Here is a 27794-nt window from a genome sequence, read left to right on the forward strand (position 1 = left end):
CAAGGATGCATCTGGCTTAGCCAAGTGGCACAGGTTTACTGTGTTGTGACCAAGCTCAGAAATTGCTTAGAGAGTAATGCCTGTTTGCCACAGCGCAGATCTTGGAGGCACAGAAAATTCTTGAGACATCAGTGTTCATGATAATTAGGTTAAACAGTGTATGTGAGGCAATCAAGTGGTCATATGCATGAGTGAGCTGATATACAGAAGATATTATATTATTAACCACTGGAATATCCATGTCTGAAAAAGAAAAATACCAGGACAATTAACAAGCAGGAGTTGCACACCAGAGGCATCATTATTACCCAGTACGGTATCATATTTTGTGTGTGTTATACACAATAGTTGTCAACATGAAAAATAATATTAAAAAAACCTTCTGAAGACTCCAAATCAAGCATTCAGAAGGTAGACAAATGTAATTCTGGCATGTCCTGCACTGCCTTAATTCATTCAGCATATTTCTGCTTATGTATTGCAGTGCAGTGTCTGATTATAGGATCACATGCTATTTTTTTTCCACATACTCCCTGCATCGTTTAGTGCAGGAGGAGACCTATTCTTTGGATCACCTGGGATCTGAAATAGCTCCATTTGCAAGCTGATAGTTTAAACTCCTAGCAACCCAGACATGCCTACATAACCAGCAAGCTTATCTAAGGTTTTCTGTCTCAGGGAATAAATTAACCCCTTCAATCCCAATGGCTAACCGTGAAAAAAGAAGAGAAATCAAGTCGCAGATGATTTTTATTTAAAAGCATTGCAGTCTTCTATTGTGTTTCTATAATTTGAAGTGTCATTGATCTCTTAAATATTTAATGGAAGAAGGATATGAGCAAGCCGGAGTAAGATGTCATGAATGTATTACTGCGTATTTGTTTTTTCCTTTGAAAACTGTAGTTTTTATTTTTTGTTATGAAAAATAATTCCATGTTGAACTTGGACTGCTGCATGGAATGCAGGAGCACAACTGCCTTTCTAGGAAGGTGTTAAATCAAAGTAGGGTATATTCCTGAATTGAGATTTTTAATAGGAAATTTAAGTGGTTTTGAAACCCTACTTACTGTGAACGCTGGAGGGAAGGAATGTGTTACTGTATCTACTTCTGAGCTGTATTTTGAGAGTCTGCATGAGTCGTCAAAGGTGCCTGTGTGAGATGTGACCTTTTCAGATCCTATTTATTATGTCTTCCCAAATACACACCGTAGCTGTACAGTGCCTGTCAACATTACATTTAGTGAAACTGGTTCTCTGAAGTGTTCTTTTTTGATACTTAAATACTCCCCGTCTGAAGCTGGTCCTGAAAAAGGTAAAACCACCATGAAGAAAATTGTAAGAAGGAGAGGAAGAAATATGTTTAAACCTCTTTCCCCTCTTTATTTCAAAATCCTTCCTCCTCTTATCTCCCTCTTCTCCTTGTGAACCGTTCTTTATATTTTACTTTGTTCTTCTGAGGGCTTTTCAAATAAATGAAGTGCAAGTATCTCATCTCTCAGAAAACACAGTGCATTTATATTATGCTGTATATAGACTGTGTCGGGCACCCTCCTCCTTCCCAGAAGTGTCTCAGCCACAGCACCTGGCTGTTGCCACCTGTGTTGGTCATGGAAGAAGGTATTAAAACATATTCAGCCTTTCCAACACTTTGGTGTCTCCTAACTTGCAAAGCTCTAATTATAGCCCCTAAGCTTTCACTGCGGCTTGGTGTCCACAGCAGGGATCAGAGCCACAGACAAGAAATAATGAAATATATATTAAACCTATTGAAAACATGGAAAATATTCTGTTGTCGAACCCTAGCCACCTGATCAGTATGCCACCCTCATTCTGCATCATGGATGGAGACCTGTGTGACCTCCACTGGTTTGGTGAAACTTGTCTCAAAGCTGAATTAAGTGGCATTCCCCACTCTCTCTGCAATTTAAAAAATAACCATTAAATGTAAGTACAGGATATGGCATTTTGGGAAGTGAGTAGTTAGGAGTGAATTGGTTTTGATTCTGAACAGGAAAACTTTGGAAACTCACTTTTAACAAATGTTGGTCAGTAGTGTGAAAACTTGGTTCATTTATCTGAACGCCTGAAAGGGTCATATCAGACAGTCTGATTTGTGTCATTGCACTTTCTCAAATCTTGCAGTTAGATCAGGCTGTCGAACTCTTCAACAGCTGATCTTCATAGTGATATGCCCTTCCTAAATCCCCACTGTGAAAACAGTTGTCCTCGGTGGGCTGGATCTCATCTTGTCTCGAGCAGCCTCATCTATCTTGCTGCTTTGCACTGCTGCAGACAGGCTGGAACAGCTCTGAGCACAACTGGACTCTGACCAAGGCCTTTGGGCAATCCCATAATGTTTCCAATAAATCAAAATAAACTGGCCAGCTGCTCTTTCATGTCCCCTCAGTGCCCTGTATGTCTTGTTTGAAATGGGAGAAAGTCTTTTATGGATTGACTATTTTGGCAGGGACACAAAAAGCCTCCAGAGCCCTCAGGTAGCAAGCCTGGGTGATGGGAAAGCAGCTGGCAGGGATAAAGCTTGTAGATGGCTGGGGGAGCTACATGAGTGCTGAGGGAAGAAGGAATGATAGAAGAACACAAGGTCTTGATCCTGTGATTGCAGAGCACATCCTCTCCAGTATGGGGCCAACAGGAGGGCCAGAGATAACTTTTATTTTAAGGAATCCTTTTTTGCTCTCCATAAATAGTGCTGGTGAATGGGGAGACCAATTTACTAAGATGTACCACTTGCTTGACTTTGGTCTTTTTATTTATTTTCTATTCTTCCATGTAAAAGTAGAAGTTGACTAACTGAAACATCCTTCATAGCCCTCATGGGTGTACTTCAGGTGGGATGTTGGTGTAGATAAGTACACAGTAGCATCTCTACATGAAATGCTCTGTGGGCCCCATTGTTCTTTGCTGTGCATGGGCTTTACCTTCTTGTGGCTCTATAGGATGGAAACTAGATTACGCTTATTTTCTCATGTGTGAATCAGCAGATAGTCCTATTCTTTGTCCCTCATTGAGAAACTGAAAAAAAATGCATAAGGTTGAATGTAAACATCCCCAAACTTCTTTTTTTGTGTGTGTTCTGAATTTCTACAAAAATTTCTGCAGGTCTAACAGCTATATAATGTATAAATCATTATAAACAAGGCATGAAAGGAACTTCACTGTTTATACTATAGCTTGCCTGCCCTTTAGCAGTGATGAAAACTGAAAATACCAGTGCATCTTGAATTCAAAGGAGAAAAAAAAAATAGATGAGAGATCATAAAGGGGTAACGCAGTTGAGCTAGACTCAGCGTTTGGAATATTAAGCAGATTTGACCCATGCTGAGAAGAGTCTGAAGAGCAAATTCTTCTCAGCACCATCTCTTATGTCAGGACCCTGATTAACAAAGACATTTAAATAATGTCACTGCACTTCATACAATTTGAGCCTATTTTCTCTTTTGTATCGCTTGTGAATGTAATTTTTTTTTTACTTGCCATATTTGACCTCTGTGTCCTAATAGTGGCATGCAATGATACTTTGAATTATTATGCTGAATATAAATGTAAGCTTCAAAACTAACAAAGCTTTTGTTCCTTTCCTGATGAAAGCACAATTTTGCAGTTGCTTTAAATATTATAGCTCTAAGTCTGCTGTTGCTACTTCTACTAAGGATTTCTCAGTGAATTCATTAGAGGTGTCTGTTTTCATAGCCTGGCTTGTACAAATAAGAAGAAGGGATTTGAAAGTTCAGGGTATATCTTGCTGCGCTTAAGCTGCAGCAGTGTTACATGTGCTGAATCTGGTTTTATGTTTCTAGAGAAGAATAATGCAAGCTGAACTCAGAATTCCATCATTAGGGGTTTTAGGTCTCTAAGGCTAAAACTAAGACCAAGTTTTGATAATCGTTAATTCACCTATGTGAATTAGTATTTTCTAGGGGGCACACTAAATTTTGAAGGAACAATTCTAGAAACATAAAGGTAAGAGAAAGCCACATCTGTTTTCCAGGCAGTTGAAAATAATTTCAAGGGTCAGTGGCTTTGCAGTTGGAATTAACAACATGGTAACAGAAGGAGGAAGAGGAGAAGGCAACTGCAGTTGCTTTTTTTTTTTTTTGTGTAGTGCAGAGAATAGTGATGTTCAGAGAATGCCCCTAATGAAATAATGTATCTAGAAATAATGCCTTTTTCTCTTCATTACACAGACTTTTTATTTTCTTTTTTTCAGCTCTCCTAATAAAATCTGTTCCTAGATGAAGAAAGGATAGAGGAGAAATGAATGGACTAAACCTGTCTATTTCAAATTGTATCTAGAGATTTAGGACACAACAAACTTCTGATGATGATAATTTCAGCTTTCAAGTGATTTTCTACATTTCTGTTTTTGGAATAATGGAAATGAAACTGCTGTTCATTTGGTTGAAATATCTGAAAATGGAAGTGATTTTAGGGAGAAACTGTTCTTCCCTTACTGAGTATCTAACTCAGTTTGCCCAGAGCCTCTGTGCTGTGTTTCGAGGTAGCCTGAACTGTAGGGAATGACTGCCAACTGCCCAGATGGAAACTCTAAATCAGGCAGCAGGCAAATGTGGGATTGCCTCTGTAAAAAATATCATTTTTCAGTTGTTTTTCAGATTAGGAACCTGTCACACTTCATTGCTGTCACACAATCCTAAACATTTTTTAGGGACATAGAGAGAGCACAGTGAAGAATATGAGATGAGTAAACACATTCTTCTGTAATAGGAAATTGTATCAGATTTAGATTTCATTGCAATCCACACCACAAACAGGTTGTGTTTCTTCCCTCATGCTTTATTCTAACCCCTTAATTCATTCCACTTAGGGAACATTAAATATTTCCCCAAATTATTCCAAGTCAAGGCTGTCAAGGCAGTTGTATGGAGTCAACACCACAGAATGGGAAGGAACTTACAGAGAATCATTTCCTCCTCCTAACAGGTTCTCACTTCACTGTCACATAGCCAAAGAGAGTTGATGAAAGGGCAGCTTTCCAGCATCTTGACACCTGGCTTTCAGAAATTTTCAAACAGGGAGCTGGAATATTTCTTTTTATCAGTTGAGATATCTTCAGGGTTGGTGAATGAAATGAAAGACTCTTATGCCTCATGAGAATTAAACCACTGGACCTTTTGTCCAATGGGGCCCAGAACACCCTGGCAAGAGCCATGGCTCACCGCAACAGCATTACACATTTGAAAACTTTGTACAACGTGTGATGCTTTTGCCAATATTTAGTGGCTGCCATGTAATCCATCTCTCCTGTTAAGATCCAAAATATCCTGCTGTTGTTGCATTAAGACAACTGTTTAACAAAGCATACAGGAATTAGAAACAAAGACGTGGTATGTGCTTAAGCATTTTTTATAAGCTTTACAAATCACTGTATTCAGACATCAAACAAAAATCTAAATTGTAAAAGTGGTGGTTTTATCTTTTATTTAGAATAAAACAATGCATTAGTGTAATAATCACATTTTCTGAAGACTCATGGAGCCCAAGAAACCTTTTCATACCTACTGCAGCATACCATCCCCAGGGATGTTACTGAATAGGGTAAAATTGCTGGCAAGTTATTTATCCTTTTATTTGGTGGGGGTGTCGGCGTTTTCGGTGACAAATGGGACGGGGAGCCTGGACAGGCGCTCCAGGAGCAGTTTATTATTTTATTCCATTATCAGTCTCACAGAGTCAAGACAGAGTTGGTACAGAGCTCACACCGCCAAGGGCATCCAAAAACTTCCCATTTACAGAGCATTCTTAAAAGCTTCTTGGCCAATCAGCATGCTTCTAAAAGTTACAGACAGCTGTCTTAATCAACCCCCAACAGCGCACTACAACCGTTGAACGCAATGCGAGCTTCCTATGTCTTGACATAATGATACACAATATTCCATTATAAGGCTTAAACTTACCTGTCTTGCTAAGCATATTTTTTGCAACTTCAAAATCTATCTAGGCCAAACCTAGAAACTCTAACCATTGCTTTAAATGGTTGCTGCTATATAATTGTATCTTCTAGTTTTCACAGGCAAAGCTGAATCCTAACTTTTTTTCTGACTTATTTTCTGAAACCTGCTTTTATTTCTCACTCCTAAGAGCTTTCTACCTTTTGTGTTTCCCCACAGGGGGCAGTGGGGAAGGGGGGGAATGTGCTTTGTTTAACTTGGAAATAAAAAGTAGCAAGGTATCTCATAATCATTTTCCTGGATGTGTGCTGGAGAAGTCATTTTTTCTAATCATCACCATCTAGGCTGTGGGTTTTTTGTTTCCTATTGAACTACTCCCATTTCAAAACCAGTTTTCCATTCTGAGACAATTAGCAACCTGACAGCCACCAAAAGATGGAGACTTTTTTTTTTTTAACTATGATGACTTCTACCAGTAAGCAGAAAGTCTTGATTTGAATCAATCTTTTTTTCCATTTCACTTTGTGTTTTATCAATTAATATTGCCCCAAGATCTCATCTATCATTGCAGTGTCATTTCTGTGACAAGATCTGCCAATTATTTTCTGTTTAATTAACATGTTCAGCACCATTTGGGAGTGAAAAAAATGTGGGTTTTGCTAAAAAGAAAAGAGATGCTGGTTCTGGCTAGTGACGGTGCTGCCCTGAAGATAGCTGTGGGTCAAGTCAGGAGAATCAGATATCCAATTTTTCCCCAGAAGAAAAGATTCTTGTGAAAGGAGGGAGACTCTGTGTGGCTGGAGGGTATAAGGTGCTGTGAGGATTATACCTCCGAAGGAGAGAGACTTTTCACTGTAGGATCTCCATGGATTCTCTTTATCTGGTCCCTTTCTTTGCCCTGTGCTGACAGCATTTCTCCTCAGGGAAATTCCCCTAACTCTGAGAAATCCACCGTGGGCAAAAAGATGATATAGTTGCAGCTCTGCCACAGAAACATGTCATTAGCCTAAGCCAGCTGACATGCTCTTGAAGAATACTATTTGCTGTATAATTCAGAACCCTGACTAGACTACCCATACTCTTTTAAATCTTGACTGTTACAAAACCAGATGGAAAACGAGAACGCTGCAGTGCTTTCCTTGGAAAAGCATTTGGGTTGTGTCATGTCAGGCACAACAGCAAATCTGGACTGTGCTGCTAACAGAGCAGCTCCACTTGTTGGAGATGGGCATCCCACTGACACTGAGCAGACTGTTCCACAATTCACTGGCAGCATGCAAGAAGTTAAAGGACATATAAGATTTTTTTACTGTATTGCTCAGGTTTTGCATTTTGTTTCTCTTGGAAGTTGGAGATACAGTTAAAAAAAAAATCAGAATTATCATTCAGAAAATGAAGGATACATACTTAGGAAACACCAATATGCAGTCCATAGTATTGCCTGATGTTATGCCAAAAAAATTTCTACTTTTTTTTGAGAATTAGGTATTATAAGCCCATATTTTTAGTTTATTTTATATTTATACTTATTTCAAAAGGCGCCTAATGTGATAGTAAAACCATATCAAAATGAGCTGATTGCTTTTGGGTAGTGTATGAATGACCACTGCAAAATATTCCACTGCAGAACTGAAGGAAGGTAATGGGCTTTACAGTAGTAAATGTGCTTTACAATGAAAGTCTTAAAAAGCAATAAACAAGCCTTCCTGTTTGTACTGAACTTTTGCATTTAGAGTAACTTTTCCTTTCTTTCCTCAGTGCCTCTGGTGCACTGCACGTGCGTTTGTGTTGCGTGTTTCTGAACAGGTTTTTAGAATTTGGACTCTGACGCAAACACATGAATTCTTCAAGGGCAAAGGCAGTATCACTTGTCATTGATTCTGCCAAGCATTTAAGAAGTGACATTTACCAGGGCTTGTTTTGAAGATTTATAAATGCAATATAGATTTGGCAAGAATAGCTGCTTCAATAAATGTTGTGCTGTAGCGTGTAAGCATGGGCTTTACTACCAGCGGATTCACAAGCACTCTGTCATCCAAGTAAAAATAAATATTCAATAAACAATTTATTAGGGATGTGAGCTCACTTCTGCTTCATTCCACTTGGAAAGACTTGAAATCTATTGCCTACGTAGTGTTATTAAGGACACAATGAAATGAAGACAAATTAATTGTGGGATTGTCAAAACTATGTCAAGGAAACTTTCCCTGGCCAACAAAAACAATAGAAGGAGAAGGGATATACCCAGGCTGTATACATGAGGGTGTTTGGTATGATAGCTAGGGATAACTGAATCCTAAACACCTGACTAGAAGCTATTCTTTCCTGGGCCTGACTTCTGTTTTATGAAAAATGCCTTGTATTCTTCAAGGGAGTTTGAAGAGCTTACAGTAAAAGTAAACAGGATTTACAACCATTATGATGATTCTTTGGACTACCAGATCTGTTGAAATGGCATTAATGTGAGTGATAACAGGAATAATAAAAAATCACTTGCTGCTTCCTATTCCTGTTATCAGTGTAAGGCCATAATGTGGGGAGAGTGGGAAAGGGTCTATTTTAGCTTTTTTGGTGCAATATTTACACAAGCTCCCATACAGGTGTGTTTTCTTGTACCCCTTCATCCAACCACTTCCTGCAAAGCCCCACATCATCCAAGGCTACACAAAAACTAGGGCAAGACCTGTCCTGGGAAACATTTCCAGCTAAACTTCAGTAGTGATGGAGAGAAAGGTTTTTTGGAGCATGTTTATCCACACAGCATAACCTGCTCAGTCTCTAGGAGAGCCATGAGAAATAAATGGCCCTGCTTCTGTGCCAGGTACTGCTGGGGGAATCCTGGGTGACACCTGAGTGTGACACCTGGCGAGGAGCTCTAGGAACAGGGACACCTGAGGAGTGCATCATGCCTTGCAGTGGTGGTGCCTGGACAGTTGAAATCTGGTGTCGTTGGACGATCTTATTTAGCCTTGGCCAAAATGGGGATCACACACCGCCCCCCCCCAACATTACACCCACAAAGTATATAAACATCACAGTCAACTAAAGAGATTTTTTTCCTAAATACAGAATAGATGTGGAAAAGACAATTGTCTTTTTTATGACGTATCAACGTGAATAAGAATATTATTTCTGTAATCTTGGAAATCTTGACCAATTCTAATGTACTTTAACCAAACAGGTTGATCAAAAATTATCTTTCTGAGTAACACTGGTTATATTTGGCTTCTAAAAATGTCATAGATTTAAGGGCATAGATTGGTACTGCATAGAGCAAAATGAACCAAGCCTGACTCAGTGCTAAATATAATGTAAAGTACAAAAGCTCAGTCTTATCTGGCTGTCAAGACAGACATGTTCAGTTTATATGTTTGAACCTTTGGCATTTGGCTGATAAGTAATTGAGAGAAGGAAATATTTTCTTTAGTGTCATATAATGCATGTAAAGTAAAATCTAAAAATACAGTTTATCTTTATATATAGACATAGAAATAAATGGCAAGTAGGAATAGCAAATCAGCAACAAATCATTGAATTTGCAATACCCTGTATTTCTCTTTTATGTCATACTAAATAAAACAAATTAATCTTAGATTCTAGTTTCCTCCTTTCAACAAATAATCCTGAAGTGTAAAATAAACTGATTGTTTCTCTAGATAAAGTAATTTTTTCCATTTGAAACTGCTAACGCTGTGTGAAATTCCCTCATTGCTCTTTCCTTTCTTAGATTTGTGCCTTTTCGGGCCAGAATAGCAAGCATTCTGTAGGTAGATTGCCTTGCTGAGCTACAGATTTGGACAACTGGACCATAAGCATTTTGGAGTTAGAAGAGGGAAGTTCTTTCTAATTTTATTCTGATATTTGGAACAGCCATGGAGGAATGTATGGAACTCTTGGACACCTCAGCTCTTTGTTACATTTACAGAGAGAGCTGCTTAAAATTTCTCTAGTAAGAAACCTGGTCAGTGACACAGAGATCTTAATTTAAATAAAAATACTTGTAAAAATTGTGCGATGTTCTGGCTTTTTAACTTTCTGTCTTTTGTTGTGAATTAGCTTAAACCGCTCTCAGAGCAATCAGATTGATTGTTGAAGGTTTCATCTATCAAGACTGTTGTAACATGGGGGGAGCACTGCTGTTAATTAAAGCTACATTACATTTACCAGTATTATTTATATGTCTATTGGAGTAGTTTATAGATGAATAGAATAATCAGTGTTCCTTTCTTATTGCATTTTATGCCTCCCTTAAAAAGAATTAATATGCAGGTTTTGTTTTCTTAACATGGGAGAAAAATGCATGTGACATTTAACCAGGATACCCTGAGGATGTGGAAAATAAGGCACGTGACTGTTCCACCACATCAAAAGTATGGTAATAGGTAGCAGTCGATTATCTAGAAATATATCATTATTTCATAAAGCTGGGAGCCACTGATCAGAAGACTTATCCTCTGTAACAATACTAACAGTGAGACATAAGAGCTAAGCCACCAGTGTTTTTGTAATGCTCTAACATCCTTGCTGCTTCACCTCTGTTTGCTTTAAAGGAGGTTTGCTGCTTTGTAGGGCATTCAGAGCTGCTGGTGGACAAATTCCTGGAATGAATGGTGTTTTTGAAAATGTATTCCTTGATATTAGTTGCTAGTCCTTAAATTGTAAAAATGCACTGAAGTTAAGAAAAAACCCAAGTACCTGCCACTTACTTCATGCCACGTTGCAATAGCTCCTGGTGAACTCTGGTTTTGCCGCTGTTCCTTGTTTATGCCAGCCCAGTTCTACAATATTTAAATGCCTCATGAGATGCAGTACAACTTTAATCCCTGAAATTGTGTTTTGTTGTATCTGTGATGCAGATAGAGAAACGAACCACGGACTGGTGTCACATTACAAGCTAAAGGGTGGATCCAAAAGAAGGCATAGGTGCTTCTGGTCCCCCCTCCTGGTGCTCCCCACTCTGTGGCTCAGCCTGCAGGTCCAGGCTACACCTCCAGCCATGGTTTGTTCTCTGAGTTCATAGTGACCACACTGGGAATAGCAGGTCTGTGCAATTAGTGTTAGACCTTAGTGGCATGAAATTAGTGGAGCTTTTTTTAGAATATTTGGATTTTAGCTGAGCATAGAACTCACAAAGATAAAATTTCTCCCAGGACTAATAGGAATTTTATGTTGCCTCTGTATGTTTTATTTCAGTATTATGTCATTGTTCCTTTTTTGGAGGCATTTTGTTAATGTCGGAGTTTCCAGTAAATTACATTTAAACCTAGCTGCCCTTTAGAGTTATAAGCAACAAAATGATGAAGCTTTTTGAATGAAGTGATGTGTTATGAATAGACGCCAGCAGGAACTGTGCTCCTAAAGGCTCAGATTTTAGAGGCTTTAAGTTCATATCTGATGAACTTGTTCCAGGTCTTTTAGTGAATATATTTTAATTCACTGATAGTCTTTTTCAAAAACTAATTCAGAGGTTCAAAAAAAACCCCCTTTTTCATAGCATTGTGGTATACTTTGGTAAAACTGAGTCACAGCTCTGTCGTGGCATATGTTAAGTGTTCAGAGAGGTCAGCTCCAGAAAGCAGTAAAGAAACAGTAGTGTGTGCAGTTGTCAAAGCATCAGTGAGAATCCATGAATCAGCACTATATGAATTGTCCAAAAATGTTATTAAAGCTTACTGAGGTATTAACTACATGAAAAAAGGAAGGGAAAAGGAACACCATGTTGGAAATCATGTCAGTCAGAGATTCCCTCACGAAATCCCTTTCATTGTTGGCTAAAATAAGTCAAATGATATAATTTTTACCCATAGACACCAGCTAAATAGATGGGCAGACACTGGACTTTGGCTTACAAGTGGTACAGTAATTTTTTAATTGGAATTGAATTGTAAATCAGAGCCCTGAGATGCAAAGACTAAAAAGGCTTTAATTAAAAAATTATCTGTCATTCAATGTACAGTAATTGCATCCTCCCTTGCAGTTGGTTGGAGGGTCAATATGCAAAAATTTATGTGCACAAGAAAATAAAAAAGAAGATAATTCAAATACTTCTCTGGGTGAAAATGCCTTTCAGGGTTGCACAAATTCATTGTGTGTATTTTCTCTGCATGGGGTGAATTCAAAATGAAACCTGAAGAGCTCTAATCAGATTTTGGGGAAACAGCATGACCTGCAGATTGTTCATCTTTGCTTCAGGCAAACTGACTTGGCTAATGCAGTTCCCTGGAAAACTCCCAGCTTTCAGCCACCAAGAGCCTTACAAGGTTCCTAAGAGATCCCTCTCTTCTGCAACTGCTGGGCTTTTATTAATAATAATAGCAACACTAACAATTATTGTTATTGTTATTGCTGTAGAAAGAGCCTCTGCAAATGCATGCAATATATGGCCTCTCCCAGGAGGAATTTACAGTCCCAGAGAAATGGCTTAAAAGTGGAAAATGGAAGATATGGTTCAGCACAAACTGTGAATAGAGTTTCTTCCAATCCTTTAGAATAAACAAATCACCTTTTATCTGCTTTAATTTGTATTTGTCATAATGCGAGACAGAGCATGGTGAGTAGCAGACCTAAAGACCTTCCTAGGGCAAATGTTTCAGGGATATTGGGTTTCCTGATGGAATAGACTGGGAGTGTCCTGGAGAAGCCTTTGCTGTGGCTTATTGTAACCCTCCCTCCACGCTGCTGGTGCATGGTCTGTACTTTGGTCAGAGGGAATTTTGTTCAGAACCAAAGGTGGAGGTGCCCTTGCAGCTGCAGCCCTCATGTCCAGCCCGGGGTGGCACCCCTGGGTATTGGCTTTGCATGTGCAGCTGAGAGCTCTGCTCTGACAGCCAATTTTTCACAAACATCAATGAGAGTCCGACAGTTACATAAAATGGGAGTGAGAACCGCTATGTGGAGCTGAAAGAACAGTTCTGCTCATAAGCGTTTAAAAATACATGAAGAACTGTAGGTCTGAGATGAATTTGCCAGAATAAGTGTAACCTGTAAATCCACTTAATTTTCTGTACTGATTTAAGTTCCCGCACATTTCCAACCAATTCTACCTTGTTACAGGTGATGTTTTAATTCCCAGACTGAAGACACTTCAAAAGTCCTTTCCCAGGAACTGTATTTTTTGTGACAATAAGGCTGTCATCCTACTGATAGCATGAAATGAATTGGATAAAATAAAATGAGAAGGAAAACCTGCAGATTTTAAATGCATTGTTAACTACTGTTTGGACAAAATCTCCATTCTTAGCATTTTACAGTCTAGCATTACAACCAATTTCTGCATACTTAAAGAGATCCTGTGTTTGAGAAAAATGAATGAAAGTGTAGAGTGGTGTAAGACATCTTGGAAGGGAATAATAAGATAGAAAAAAAAAGAGAAAGGAACGGAAGAATGTAAGTAATTTTGACAGAAAACAAAAGACCATAACTTCTTATTCTAAAAGGACATCGCAGAGGATTAATGTATTAAAGAGCTGTTTTGCAGTGTGGAACTAACATCAGACCTTTTTGGGTTAAATTTAGAATAGTTACATGCATCTTGACATGATTGTCAGCTACTGCAGTTGGGTTCAAAGCTCAGTGAAACAAGCAAAGTAGTCTCATCTTTATTTTAGTGTCACTATTTTGAGTGCATGTGAATATTTCCTCATATTCATGAAAACTCCTTGGGCTGACAGCACTGAGCAAATGTCTGTGCATAGTCCAGGGTCAGAAGGAAACGGAGGAATAGGAGGTGCACCTTTACTCACCATGTATTAGAGTTGATTGTTTTTTTAATAAATATGTCACAGCCTAGACAGGGTAGAAAGATATCCCATCAAGTTGAAGATGGGATTGGCCATGAGTTAAATTAAAGTTGAACATCAATATAAAGTTGTAACGACGCAAGACAACCTCCCTTGCTGAAAAGCATTTCTGTGAATGAAGTGATCTGCTTTTGGGTTGAGGGTCAATAATTTGTGGGAAGGTTTATGTGACGTGGTGAAGCATGGGATTCATCTCAAGGATTTGGGTATCATGTATCCATTCTGCTATAGTCTTTGGAAAGTAACCTGTTCTGTGTGAAAGTCAGGAGATATATTTTGCGTTATCATATTCTTTTATTACTATCAGCTCCAGTGGCAGAACAGTCTTATGTAACACTTAGAAACTTTCTCTTGTAGAAACCCAATTATTTGTAGCTCCCTGCAAAAGCTGAAATAAAGGTAAGGAAACATTACATACTGAGTCCTGTGAGAGCATTTTATAATCTCCTTGGCAAATGAAGCACTCATTTGGCTTTTTCAAATAATAGAAAAATTTCAAAAAAACTGAAGAGAAAAGCCTTCCCTCTACCTTCTGGGATAGTTACTTGGAGTAAATTAAAATCAGGACTGTAAGCAGATCATGGTTGTAATTTAATTCTATGGAGATTATCAGTTTTATGTATAATAAAACAGTATATGAAAATTTGAAGCTGTAATCCTTAGGCAGCCCTTTCATCTGTTCATTCAAACAGAAGCTCTTTGCCTGTGAGTGTGAGTGAATTGCTGCTGAATGCAGCAAATGAAATTCTTCATATTAGAAAGGTCTCACTAGAAAAGCCAAAAGAAGGCAACAAAGTCACCAATGCAAACCTGGTACCCGGCAGTGGAAAAGGGAATGAAACAAAAAAAGCTCCTGAGGACTTTCAGGAGAGGATGACCACAGCTCTGGCTGAAATGGATTGGACAAGAGTGGTGATGACTGCTTATAACCCCCAGTCATTTCTTCAGATAAATTCTGAACGAGATTTTCTTGTCGTCTAGAAGGCAAACACAAAGTTAGACCGGAACAAAAAAATTCAATTAAAGTAAGTTTTTGTGAAAGCGTAATACAAAGTGCCTTGGCAGACTTTCTTCCAACTTTGTAGAAAACATCTTAGTCAAAATTTTCACTAAAAATAAATATTCCAATACAAAGAAATGGGGGGGGGAATTAAAAGGTTGGGGTTTAGGACATGGGTTTAGCTTCTCTATTTCTATTTTTGCCATTGACTTGTCATTGCAAGTTTTATTGCAAAATTGCTTTTGGATGAAGTTCTATTTTAAGAAGAAACACCAGGATTTTATCTTTTGGCTGCAATCTTAGGTAGGAAATAACAGCAATAGCAATTGAAAGACTTAATTTTGTTGTACCTCAACAAAAGCATTAAAAGTGCAATTTTGACTTAGCCGGAGCTGAAATATGTGAACATTATTGGGCACGTCCTTGAGCTCTGAAAAGGGAGGTCTGGAATGAGAACAAGTGCAGCTCCTCTGGAGAATGTGGAAAGGCAGCCTGCAGAAAAGCATGTCTATACATTACATTGACCTGTCTGTTGTGAAAATAGGGAAGAAAGCAAATCATCCCCAATTCTGCAGACATTCTGACAGCTAAAGTAGGCATTAACAGTTTGCAACACATGGCATGGGGGATGAAAGTCTCTGAGCTCTGCAGCTGAGAGTTTCCTGGCTGAAATGACAGAGCAGTTGAAGGTAGCTCAGAGAAAAAAATTATTTTTTAATCCACCATATAGGGACAAAATGCATAACATTACCAAAAAGAGAAGAAATAACGTCATGACTCAAAAATAGTGCCTGTTCTGGCTTTAATTCTGAATAATTTTGAGGGGTTTGAGCCTTTATTAAGGGGATTTTCCTGACAAAGAAGGATCAAGTTTTCGTATATAGGTTTCTGCCAATATAATCTCCTGTCATTTTCAATGAACTTGGTATGTAAAAATAATTTTGTTGGTAATATATTGATGCAGAACTAATAATTTTAGATTTTGATTGGCACAAGAGCTGGAAGAGTCTCATGGCTCATTCTGTCAGACAAAGGTTCTGCTGGACTTCCCTGCAGAGCCCCTGTTCAGCCTCAGCCATGCTGGTTGGGAAAAGGGTTGGGAACAGCAGCAGCAACATTTGTACAGCCACGCCTTTGGGCAGTGAGAACTGTTGTTTCTTTAAAGGACTTAAATTGAGCTCTTCTGATTTACACCAGAACTCCTCTGAAGCGTTAAAAAGCTGTTGTTTTTCCTGCTTAGGCCTTCAAAGGGAGGGAAATTTATTTGTATGAATAAGTCAGAACTAGATTGAGACAGAGAAGTAGCAGATAAATGTTTTCAGAAGTTGCTGTTATAATTTACATGCATTAAAGATGTGGTCAGGTATATTTGGAGAGACATCAAGTTCCTCTAAGATGGAAAGCAGATTCAAAACCACACAAAAGAATGCCATTGCTTAGAAAAATTGATCAGCTGAGAGAAGGAAATGCATATTTGAATTTTGATTATTTTTCACTAATTCTCTGTAATTGCTATAGCAGCAAAGCCAATTAAGGAGGTTAAGTGCAATATTATGTTGCATTTGAAAATAATTTTTAATTTTGGAGACAAGCTAGCATCTTTACCACTGTGAATCTCTGAAACTGCTTTATTCGCTATTTACAGTACTTGCTTTTGATTTGATTTCAGCTAATAAAATAATTCTTAGAAGAATACTCTCTGCTGGCATAGTTGTTACTAAGTGTTGAATATAATGGGGATCTATACAATTTTATTATTATTTTTGTAGGTGTGTGTAATAATAATAAAGGACTGTGCTGTGGAAATAAAAGATCTGGGGAGATACTTGATGATAATAGGGAAAGACTGTGTCGTATCTGGAAAACCTCCACTTGATTTGACCTTCCAGTTGAGTTTAATAAAGGTATTAATGTCTTGTCTTCACTGTCTTTATACTGGCATTCCCTTTTCACATGCATTTAGGTTATGGAGGTCCAAATAAATTAAAAAAAAAAAAAAAAATTAAACGTTGGGCTGACACCAGTGAAAAGTGCTACTTTTGTAGGGAAAACATCTACCCATGACTGTTTTTCGTGGGGTCTCACTACTATCAGTGACCTTCAACTGAGAGCAGTTCTGTGTCCGCTGCTGCTGCTGTCACTGTACCTGCATCATTTCAGTGTCTGCCAGCCTCCTTCCCTTCCCTTGGCATTGTCCCTCTGTGGGAATTCGGGGCTGGGAGACGCGGGGCCTGGGCCTTGCTGCCGCAGGGGGGATGGTTAATCGGGGCTGGGAGTCCCCCTGCGCCGCTCCCCGTTAGTGACATGGAAGTAATGTGTGCACAAGAGCTCTGCTGTGATCCTGCTCAGCCACTGGAGACAAATTGTAATAATTGGGTGGCGAGGCTGGGACTGGCGCGAGGTGGGATGGCACAGACAAAGGGAACAGGAAATCGCCACGTGGCGTCATATGCTCCTTCTCAGCCTTAATTTTGATTGCAGCTGTCAGCATGGCATTATGGCTCTTGAATGTGCTGTTTTATTCAGCTCAGTGTGTGGGAGATATTTTTTTTGAAACTGAAACAATGCTGGAAAATGATTGGCGTGAGGTTAGCTTCAGGCACTCTGCAGTTCCTGAGATGGTTGCATAAGACACAGCAATATTAAATTACTGACAAGGGGATTTTTGAGTTAGTTAAAATTTGTGGTTTTCATCCATGTTTTGTTCTAACTCTGAAGTGAGTAAGAAGTGCTGGAGGTACAGCTGAGAGGGGATATTCCCTTAATTCTAGTTTCCTTCTAGCTCTATAACAAGTATTCTGTTTTTGTCTCACCTACTTACTCTTTTTTAGTGCCATAGTTATATTTTTTACAGCATTAAGGATGATAGTGCATATTTACTGGTATGAAATGCATTAGGAAAAAATGTTAAAATAGTGCAGCAGGAGAAAAAAGATATATTGAACAGATATACCATTCTCTTGACCAGTGAGAACTGGCATCACAGTGGTTTCATATGTTCTTTTACTGAAAACACTGGGTTTTAGTGGCACAAAAATCTGTATTGCTCAGGATTCAAAGAGATTAATTTCTTATCTGTATGCAGGTACCATGGATGAACTCTTCTTGCTTTAATTTGAAAAAAAGCTCTTCAGAATAATTCAATGTATTTTTCTTCAAAGTTTATGTTATTTATTGTGTATTCTTCAGCCTTTAGTAGGGTTGGTATTGGCGTAGAGGTAGAAAGTGAAACTGTAGTGATTTTGGACTCATAGTTCATAAATTAGTAGTTTTTAGGCTATGCTACTGATTTTAATATATATGTATTTTACCCAAACTTTTTATGTTGCACATTCTTCTAAACTTGAAAGTTATCTTAGATTTTTTTCTCCTTCATGAGATTATAAAACAAACAGAGATGTGTAGTGCTAGACAACAGAGAACTTGAATATACATACATGTATATAAATAAATAAATATGGAATATATCTCAATTTTGTTTTAAAAATAATTTTAATTACGCTACACCAAAGTAATCTTAGGTGCATGGTGACTCATTTTTATGTGTTCACATAAAAACATTCTCTGAGCAGCCTTAGATTTAGATTTTTGAAACTATTTGAATACATCTTCTTACATGGCATCTTTGAAAAGGTGATATTTGCATTTGAAAAGGATGAATCAGAAATAAAACCAGATTAGATAGAGACACATATTCTTCCCCCTCCCAAGTGTCTGGAGTCATTTACTGTAGCCATTAACATCTAATATGGCTTCAGGTGAAGTGTTTCCTCAATAAACATTTTTATTTAAGAAAAGGAGAAAGAAGGATCACAAGTGGAATGTTAGAAAGCTTTTTTTTTTTGCTTGTTAGAGCCTTCATGCATACTTACATTGTTCAGATTTTTTATTATTATTATTTTTACTAATGAAAAAAAAAAAAAAGTTTGGGATGCAGTCCACCTAAATCTTGCCCAAATGGGGCCTTTTCTTTTCCCCCCCAAATCTTGTCTAAATCCCAGACAACAGCATAGTTTTAATGCTTCCTAGCCCTGTCTAAACTTACACTGAACTTAAAAAAGTATCTCCTCCCTAGGATGAAAATTTGATAAATATTAAAGTAATTTTTATTTCTGCATGCTCAGAATTTTCTCCTTTGGCAGAAAGGAGAAATGTCCTATTTAGATTTCTTTTCTAATTCTAGAATTTAGTAAACAGATAAATAATTCCACTTCTGTTGGAGAGGATGAAAGTTTGGTAAGAAAGTTTCACAGATACGTAGGCTTGGCAGAAAGATCTCTGAATGTAGAAACTGAGGATGAGAGAGAAATGAAAGCAAGTTTTGATATAGAGTAAAAGATGTTTTGCTGAAACACTGACCACTGAATAACTGAGAAGGCAAAGGTTGGAGATGAGTTGGAAGGAGATTTTTATGATTAGGACAAAGGTATGTGACTACAAACAAAGACATGTTTTTCACCAAGTAAATAAGTCTCAAGAAGAGCATAAGTAAATAGAAAACATGTCTTTACCAAAAAGAGAGATATTGCAGGCAAACAAGAAGTGTCGATGTAGCAAGAAGAAGAGATGTCTGAGAATTTTCCATTGTAAGCTTAACTTGTAACTTACTTACTCTTGTGATTGGGTAATAATGACCATAATATGGTGATGGTAGTAGTTATGATAGGCTATAGGCAAATGTAAAGGTATTGTGTATGGTGCTTATTGGTTGTTATGTGTTAAGATACTCTGCAAAGAAAAGTATATAATGCTTTGTAACTTGAACAGAAAGTGGCTTCAGGTATGCCTACAGCTGGAGCTGGCAGCTGTAGGGCTGGCTCTGGATACCCACTCCCTGAGCTGCTGTAACTTCACCTATGCAATAAACAGCTTTCAAGAGAGCCGCCTGAAGTGCAGACATCCTTCGTGAGCCTTTCTCCTATAACTTCAATACAGTGGAAAAATCTGAAGAGCCCAATGGTTAAAGCATCCACCCAAGTAATGAGGTGGCCAAGTTCTGAGTTCTCCTGAGGCTGAGGGTGCTTTATCTGCATCCTAAGAGTCTGGCTATACCAACAAACCTTGTGTTGACTCCAGATTGTGATGAAGTTTATAATGTGTATGTGAAATAGGGACTGAACCAGAAAATCCCCCTCCCAAGTTCTAGCAACTTCCCTTCCTGGTTCTAACAACCAGATCCGACTGCTTCATCTGGTGCTAGAGAAGGTTTTTATTTAGGTGCTTTCTTACAGGAAGATATTATCAGGATAACCATATCTGTAACTTTTATCAATATTCATTGGAGAGACTTGTGGTGTTTGGCTGCACATGGCATAAAAGCAGAAAATCTCTTGAGTTATGTGATATTTATTTATTAAATATCTGCAGATAATTGCATGGGCAAGTTCAATGATTTGAAGTGTTACCATAACATGTAAAAATCTCCAAATCAGGTAACAATTATGTTTGGGATTATATCATTATTTCAAGTATAATTACCATAAGATTGGCAGTGCACATATTAACAAGTAATCACTGTAATTTGCCTACATAGTTCCACTTCCAAAAATTCTTTGTCACAACATTTAAATATAGCTTACATTGACCTCCACGTGTGTTTTCTAAAACTGCAGTACTAGCTCCTTAATGTTCTAAATCTTAGTGTTTCATGGGGAAAACAGAAAGGGGACAATGTGCTGTGAATGAGGAAGAAGTGAAACAACATTTCAACAGACACCAGCTAGTGGGATAATTTCCATAGCTGTCCAAAATAACCCTTTTTTATCTATTAAAAGTGGTTTGCAACTAGCTAAGATTCTGCTAAGACCAAAGGCTTTCAAAATGTCCTTGCATGATTTACTGTCATAATTCTATTGCAAGTTTTGTTAGCAAAATTTCATTAACAGAATTTCATACAGAAGAGAAGGATCTGTAGTTCACTCTTGGGTTCCAACCAAATGAGGCTTCTTTTTTCCTTTTTTTTTTAATGTTTATATAGGACACATTTTTGCTAAACTTAAAATTTATTAAATAGTAAATTTGTTTTATTCTGGTTTTGTTTGTTTCATTATTTATCAGGTTTTACCTGGCGAGATGATTACACACAGCATGTTATTGTTCAGGAGCTCTCAGCCATTCACAAAATCCACAGCAGACGTCCTGATGTATTCACATCTGAAGGATCTGACACAGGAAGGTAAGTCTTCTGTGGTGTTTTTGCCTGGTTTTTCAAAGGGTTTGCAAATGATAAGAAAGAGGTTGGCACAGAAACAGAATTTAAAAAATCACAAAAGCCACTACCTATATGATGAAGAAGACCTTGTTCTTCTGTTTATCATCAAGTTAAAGAAATACAATTTTTGTTGTTAATTAAGGTGTCAGAATTCAAAACATCAGGCCTTTGATTCTGTTCATGCACTGTCTAGTGTCAGTTCAGCCATCCCTACCTATGACTGGCTTAAAAGGGAATCTTATACTTGCTCAACCACAGGAGACATTTTATTCTGGACTAAGCATTGCATGACATTCTGAACAACTAATTATATTTTCAAAGTCAAAATATACCTTTAATTGAAGTCCATAGATTCCCAGTGGTACTTGCAAAATTTGTCCAGGAAGGAGAGATTCGTGCAAGTTCCCATGACAGAAAATGATGTTGGGGTGTGGCTTGAAAGGTATTGAGGGGTGACTTTGCAGTAATTGGTTGCAAGAGACACATCTGTAATTCTGTGGAGTGATACGGTTGTAGAACCTGCAATTATATCATCTTCATATACAGTTACACATATAAAGAGACTCTTTCACCTGGTCTGTTCTGTCCTACAGGCTTTTAAGTGCAATCCAGCCACACAAACCCCAGAATGAAATTTTAGGAACAATTAAAAATGGCAAATTTTAATTTCTCTTACATGATTTTAAGTACATTTTCAAACGCAGTGAAATTGAAAGAAAGGGCTTTTTGTTAAAAAAACTTTCATCATAGTGGGATAAATTTGAGCTTCAAGCCTTGATGGGCAAAATATTGAATGTTGGAATTCAGATCTTCATGTACTGCAGTATGTGGTTTGTATATACTGCAGAACCATTTCTTTCCTAGATTGCTTTTTTCTGGAAATAAAATGCTGTGTAATTGATACTGCCCAGTGTCTTCAGCAGTGTTTGCCTCAGTTTCTTTTGATTTAATTCAGAGACTTTGACCATGTATTTCACATGTTTGCTGATTCAAAAGCATTTCTTAAAATCACAGCACCATTTCCGAAGTGCAGCAAGGTAGAAACTTAACTTCTAAAGAAGATTGTGATCTAAAGATTACCATAAAGGTGATAACAACATGTGGTTGAATCCATAAACATGTTTTCACTGCTTAGATACACAAAATGTCATTATTGAATGGATTACTCTCAGTAGATGGTATCAGAAATGATCTTCAATATCTTCTGGGGATTTTTTTTTTTTTTTTGAGAGTACCTAAAATTTTTATTCATGAGAGTAAGACAAAATAGGCCACATTTCCACGAGATCAAGGCCGTATTCTGCAGTGTTCCAGATTTGTAGTTATATTAAAAAAAAAAAAAGAAAAAAAGAAAAAAAGAAGACATAAGAAATTATTTAAGGTTTAGATTGAAAACAATTGCTCACTTTTAGGAGTTCCTGTTGTGATCAAGTTTGAGATGTTTTGCATTTTTAACTAGAACTATGTGTTAGGGAAAAACCCACAACATTTTGTATATCGATACTTCAGGAACATCAGAATTTCAAATGTGTTCACATAAAGCAGTTCCTATTGTGGATAGATTTTCTGCAGTCACCAAGCTGTGCCTCTGAAAGCATTATCTTATGTGCCAACAGTTTAAAGCATTAATTGATTTTTCTGGTTGTCCATTTGCAACGTGTTCTGTAGGTCAGAGAACAGTAGGAAATCTGGTGTCTTGTAGATTCTGATCAAGTGTGTTATATGCTCAGTGTGCTCAGTGTGCTTATAAAATCTTATCAGATAATAATTAAATAATTTAAAAAGCAACTTAGTGTAGGTATCTAATTATCAAAGAAACATTATGGCAGGAAGACCTTTTATTAAGGGTAACGTGTGTAATAAGACTATATGAAGTCATACTAATGAGTCATTAATCCCCACAGAGCTGGTGAGAGCAAGAAAATAGTCAGACACTTGAAAGGTAAATTGACTTAGGCTAAATTAGTGCATATGAAATCTGATGAAACAGAAGACATGGATTTAATCTCAAAAAAAAAAAAAAGCTGAAACTGGGAGTTTGATTTCGAGATGAAAGTTCTTTCTTTGTTGGCTAACTGGAGTGTACGTGGTATTTCCTGAGTCCTTATTAAATTTCAAAAAACCCTCTCTTGAAAGAGGATTCAAGATAAAGGAAAAAAGTCCATTCTGCACAGAGGGAATAAATGTCAGTTGTGTTCATTGGTGCAATTAGGCAAAACCACAAACGTTTCCAGCAAACTTCAATGAATGAAATGGGGTATAGTATTATTTCTATAATACAACCATCATTAAGTCAGTAATAAGATTCTCTCAGCTTTTAAAAGGGAAAAATTTATTTTAAAATGTGTGCTATCTCTTAATTGTGAACATTCCAGAAATAGCAGAGGTGCAGTGATTTAGATATTTCCACAAAAAAAGCTTCTGAAATGCTAGATTTTGTAGGAACTACATAATTATTTCTGTAGATAAATAATTATATATGGTATTGTCTTTATACTCCTGAGTTCATTGTATGCAAAGTCATTTTTCAGAGCAAATTAAAACTGAAAATACTTCCAAATAAGTGTACAGAAAGAACTCATCTGATGATCATTTCTCCTACTCACTAAGTGCTTTTTTATATTTGCCTTTCATCCATTTCCCAGTATCACGTTGTCCAATTTAAAAGAAATATTTTAATTTAGTTGCAGTAATAGGTTAGTTAATGCATTTTCATTCCTGAGTTAACAAGGTGATATATGGGTGAACTACAAAATTTTTTAAAAATCTTTCTTATGTATTCATGGTATCTTGTTAAAGTTGTCATCAAATGAAACATAAAGCTTTGTAGTTTTACCTTTTAATTGTTTAAATGTTTATAGCATAAAATATTACATCTAATGTGGAATGTAAATGTGAGCACAATTACTGTCTCCATATGAAAAATGAGAAATCTTAGACCCCAGATTTTGCTTCTACCACCAGTGACAGTGACTGTATACTGTAAATAATGGTTTGAAAAGCCAACCTAAAAACTGTCTTTTGTCTGTGCATTCAGTTCCCATTACCTCCAGTGGAAATCCTTGGGGCAGAATTCAGTCTGGTTTTTTTCATTTTCCCTTCCTTTTAAAATTAGTGAAGAAAGCAGAAGATAGGTGTTGGAATTAATCAATGAATGAAAGATGAGTGTTGGCAACTGGGATCCTTCCTATGAAGAGAGCCTGTTTGGATTAGTTCATCTCTACTGAAGCAGAAAGCACAGTGCCCAGGTTTTTCTAAAACTGCAGAGTAGTTTTGGTCTGGCTTTAAGATGAAAAGGAGGTGGATAATGTTACCTGCATGTCCACGCTCCATCAGAAGGCAGAATTTAGAGCTCTGGAATAAGAGAAAAACACAAACAGCATGAGCAGGAAGGAAGACTGATGGTAAATTATATCAGGTTTGCTACAGTGCTCTGTGCAGTAACCCTTCTTTTTCCTAGAGTTTGTGTCTCTGATGGGAACCTGCTGTTTCACCCTGGGGAGGAGTGGAGGATTTTTCTGGTATTTCAAAGTGAGCAAACCTGTGAGCACTGTTGGTTGCAATGCCACCACAGTAAATTAGATTATTAATTACATCCATTAGTAGTAAATTAGTAGGGACACACATCTGATACAACTGTGAGCATGGAAGGAAGTCTGTTACTTTTTGATTAAAGTAATATAATTAAACCCTAGCTTTGGAAAATGATATAATGGTGCACTCTCAGGCTGTTCCTCTACATTAGCACCAAGACATGGGCTGGTAGAATAAAATTTTATTTACAGTGGCACAGAGATGTTGAAAGTCAAATTCATTCACTGAGCTGGAAAGCTCTTCCACCTGGAATTCTTCACTGGAGAAGTGTGTGGGCATGTGAGTAGGAAATGGTGACACCAAAAGGTGATTTCCTCAAAACAGTGCATCACTCACAGGGAAGGAAGAGGGCTGGGAACTTTCTCTCTCTTTTCTTGCACAAGGAATGAAATAGTAACCAATGCTGACATTTAAATTATCATCACCATTTATGTGTTGTTGAGATACATGAGGACAGCTGGTAATAATTCAGATTCATTGCACACAGCACTCTGAATCCTATATAAACACCTCCACACTGCCGTCGTTTAATCACATTTCCAGCTTTTCTTTGCAAATGTCACCAAAATCTGTCTAAACCACTCAGGAAACACCACTATTCTGTGAATCCCAGGCACATGAGAAGATCAGAAGAGATACTTGTTCCATCTCATTATTCCCTTTTCAAGCCTTTCACTGGAGTTTACTTGCTCCATTATTTCTGCATATCCAGTAGTCTTCCTTCTATTCATTACATTGGTGCAGGGCCAAATTGGTACTGAATCTCATCATCATCCAGAAAGTTTTTTAAATCTTAGAACTATCCCGTGTTGCTTTGGGGTGCAATTTAATCATGTGCATTTTCTTTTTACAAGCATTTTCTTTTCTTCTGAATATGGCTTTGCCTTGATGTGGCATTTTATTTGATTTACTCTAGAATCATTAACTTTGATGCACGAAATAAACTGTTAATAGTGCAAGATTTTTTGACTACTTTTGCTGAAACATTGAATTTTCTATACGTTTGTGGTTTCTAAGCTTTTGAGTGACTTTTCTGTTACGTATTGAACTACAGTGGCTTTCAGTGCCTTTTTAGTTGGCCACTTTTTACACTGGACAGGCTGGTAACTTTCTTTTCCTTGCTTTTGCTATGCAGGACTTTGGGACAGAATGCAGATAACGAAAGAAATTATGATGTGGAAAATGACGTGAACTTGGCCAAGTCTCTTCAGCAATACCTTAAATATCTCAGAATTCTCTCCCAGTCTGCATCTAAAAATTTGTATTCAAGGAAGACAAGTGACAAAACTTCTGTCAAGGTAGTATTTTTGATGTGGTTCCTACATTTTGTGATTTTGCCTTCCTTCTTCTCTGAGTTCTAATTTTTGAAATTTCCCCTGTCTCAAGACCAGACATTGTTTTTTACTGCCTACTCCAATTGATTATCATAAGTGCACAAAGTTTTCTCAACATTAATCACCTTCAGCATTGTAAATGCTTCAGCTCATCAAATATGGAGCATTTTACCCTAATTAGGGATGGATTGCATGTGATGAAGAAGGAAGAGTGGGATAAAAGTGTTAACATATTCACTGGCTGATCTGAAACTCCTCTTACTGCATCGGAACCACTCCTCTCCAAAACGCTGGCTGAACTACCGTGTGACCTCTTGCTGGTGTTTATGCTGCTTAGGGTAAAATTAATATAATCTTTAAGCAGATTTTAATAATGGGTCTGATAAATGGTGCCTCAATATTTCCTACATCTTATTGATCATAAAGGTCATATGTTATACATTATAAATGTACAGATAGCTAGGAAGATAAATCATAACCATTAAATCTTGAGTATTGACTATGTCAAAAACCAGAAACATGCCTATTTGAGAACTAAATAATTTTTTCCCTTCCTAGAGAAAATCTGTCTCACTCTAAGATGCAACTTGATAAATTTATTAAAATTATTGGATGGAAGGGTTCCCTACAACAGGCCCGTATGCCCTTGCATCTTTTGCTCAAAAGATGTGCACTCTTTGATTTTAAAGAACTAGGCTGCTATTACAGCAGTCCTTTACAAGACATTGTATGTGCTATTTCAATGCATACAGTATAAATGCAAAATTTGCCAAAAAGTATGCTGAAGTTTTAGGAAAAGAATCAGGTGAAGAGACTATACTGTCAAAGCCAAACTGCTGGATTAGTTCAGGAACTAACTCAGAGATACCAAACTACTGTCATGTATCTGCAACAGCAACTCCTGGTGACAGCGCCAGTTGTAGCAGAAGCACAACTTTCCAGCTTCTGACTGACATTTATACAGCACTTACGATTTATGGCACGTGTCATTAGGTGCTCGTCATCTTGCCTCATAGGACCAAGAGAAGGTTTCAGGCAGCAGCAAGGCAGCTCTGAAGAGGGATCAGGGACCACTTTGGTGCTGCTTTTTGTCTACTCTCTCCTCATGGGTGCTGGCTGCAGTGAGGATGCTCTGTTTTGAATCACTGGCTTTCAAGAAAAACTTGCTCAAGAAGTATTTCAGTGGGTCTGGTGTTGTCATGCAAGTTCATAAATAATCCATATGGCTGAGACCTTCTGTGGGGAAGCCTGCTGTGATAACACCACCCACCAACCTTATCGAGTGTTGCCATGGAGATGGGTACTCTGAAGCCTGGGGGGAGTGGGATAAAGAGGAGGAAATCTGGAAATGAAGCACGTTTAGGAGCAAACTGTACACTTCTATTTACTAAGGAGCATTTAAAAACAACAGACATTGAGTCAGATGTGTTACCTCTAATTTAAAATTAAAAAAATGAAGAAAAGGAAAGGAAAATTATTTTAAAAACTAAAATGCAACTGCTCTTCTTGAAAAAGCAAGAGGGACATGGTATTTTTATCTTGATCCATTGTTTTATTAGTGACATAACATTTAAACAAGAGAGAAAACAGGATTTTTGCTGCTCCAAGCAGCAGAAAAAAACTCATAAAATTTAACAATTTGAAAAGAGAAGGTGGTAAAGTAACTTAATGAGCTACTTTTGATAAGGTTGTACCACTTGAAATTGGAGATGGCTACCTTATGCACTTTAATTGCAGGCTTCAACAAAATATTGGTACCTTATTTTTGTACTTAATATATAGATAAATTAAAAACCTACATTATGTAATTGTAGCAAGATCTAATCTTTTAAACTTTTTTGTCCTTTTCTGATTAAAAATAAGCACAAGACAGAGGTAGTTTACCCTACTTAGAACTGCAGCTTTTGAGCATTTGTCCTTCTTAAA

The 27794-nt window shown here is 37.5% G+C and overlaps 1 protein-coding gene across 4 annotated transcripts in view; it reads left to right on the plus strand.

The window, feature by feature from the left end:
• The window catches only part of PTPRN2 (protein tyrosine phosphatase receptor type N2), a 654654-nt gene that overhangs the window by 213992 nt on the left and 412868 nt on the right, over positions 1–27794 (plus strand). For all 4 annotated transcript variants that reach the window (XM_042044446.1, XM_042044450.1, XM_042044448.1 and 1 more), the window contains exons 4-5: positions 20787–20904; positions 25670–25832. In XM_042044446.1, coding sequence (XP_041900380.1) covers positions 20787–20904; positions 25670–25832 — 281 coding nt within the window. The remainder of the gene's footprint in view (positions 1–20786; positions 20905–25669; positions 25833–27794) is intronic.

This window comes from Corvus kubaryi, unplaced genomic scaffold, assembly GCF_017639235.1.
Source record: "Corvus kubaryi isolate FWS band 111438036 unplaced genomic scaffold, C.kubaryi_AGA036_p1.0 37398, whole genome shotgun sequence".
NCBI lineage: Eukaryota > Metazoa > Chordata > Aves > Passeriformes > Corvidae > Corvus > Corvus kubaryi.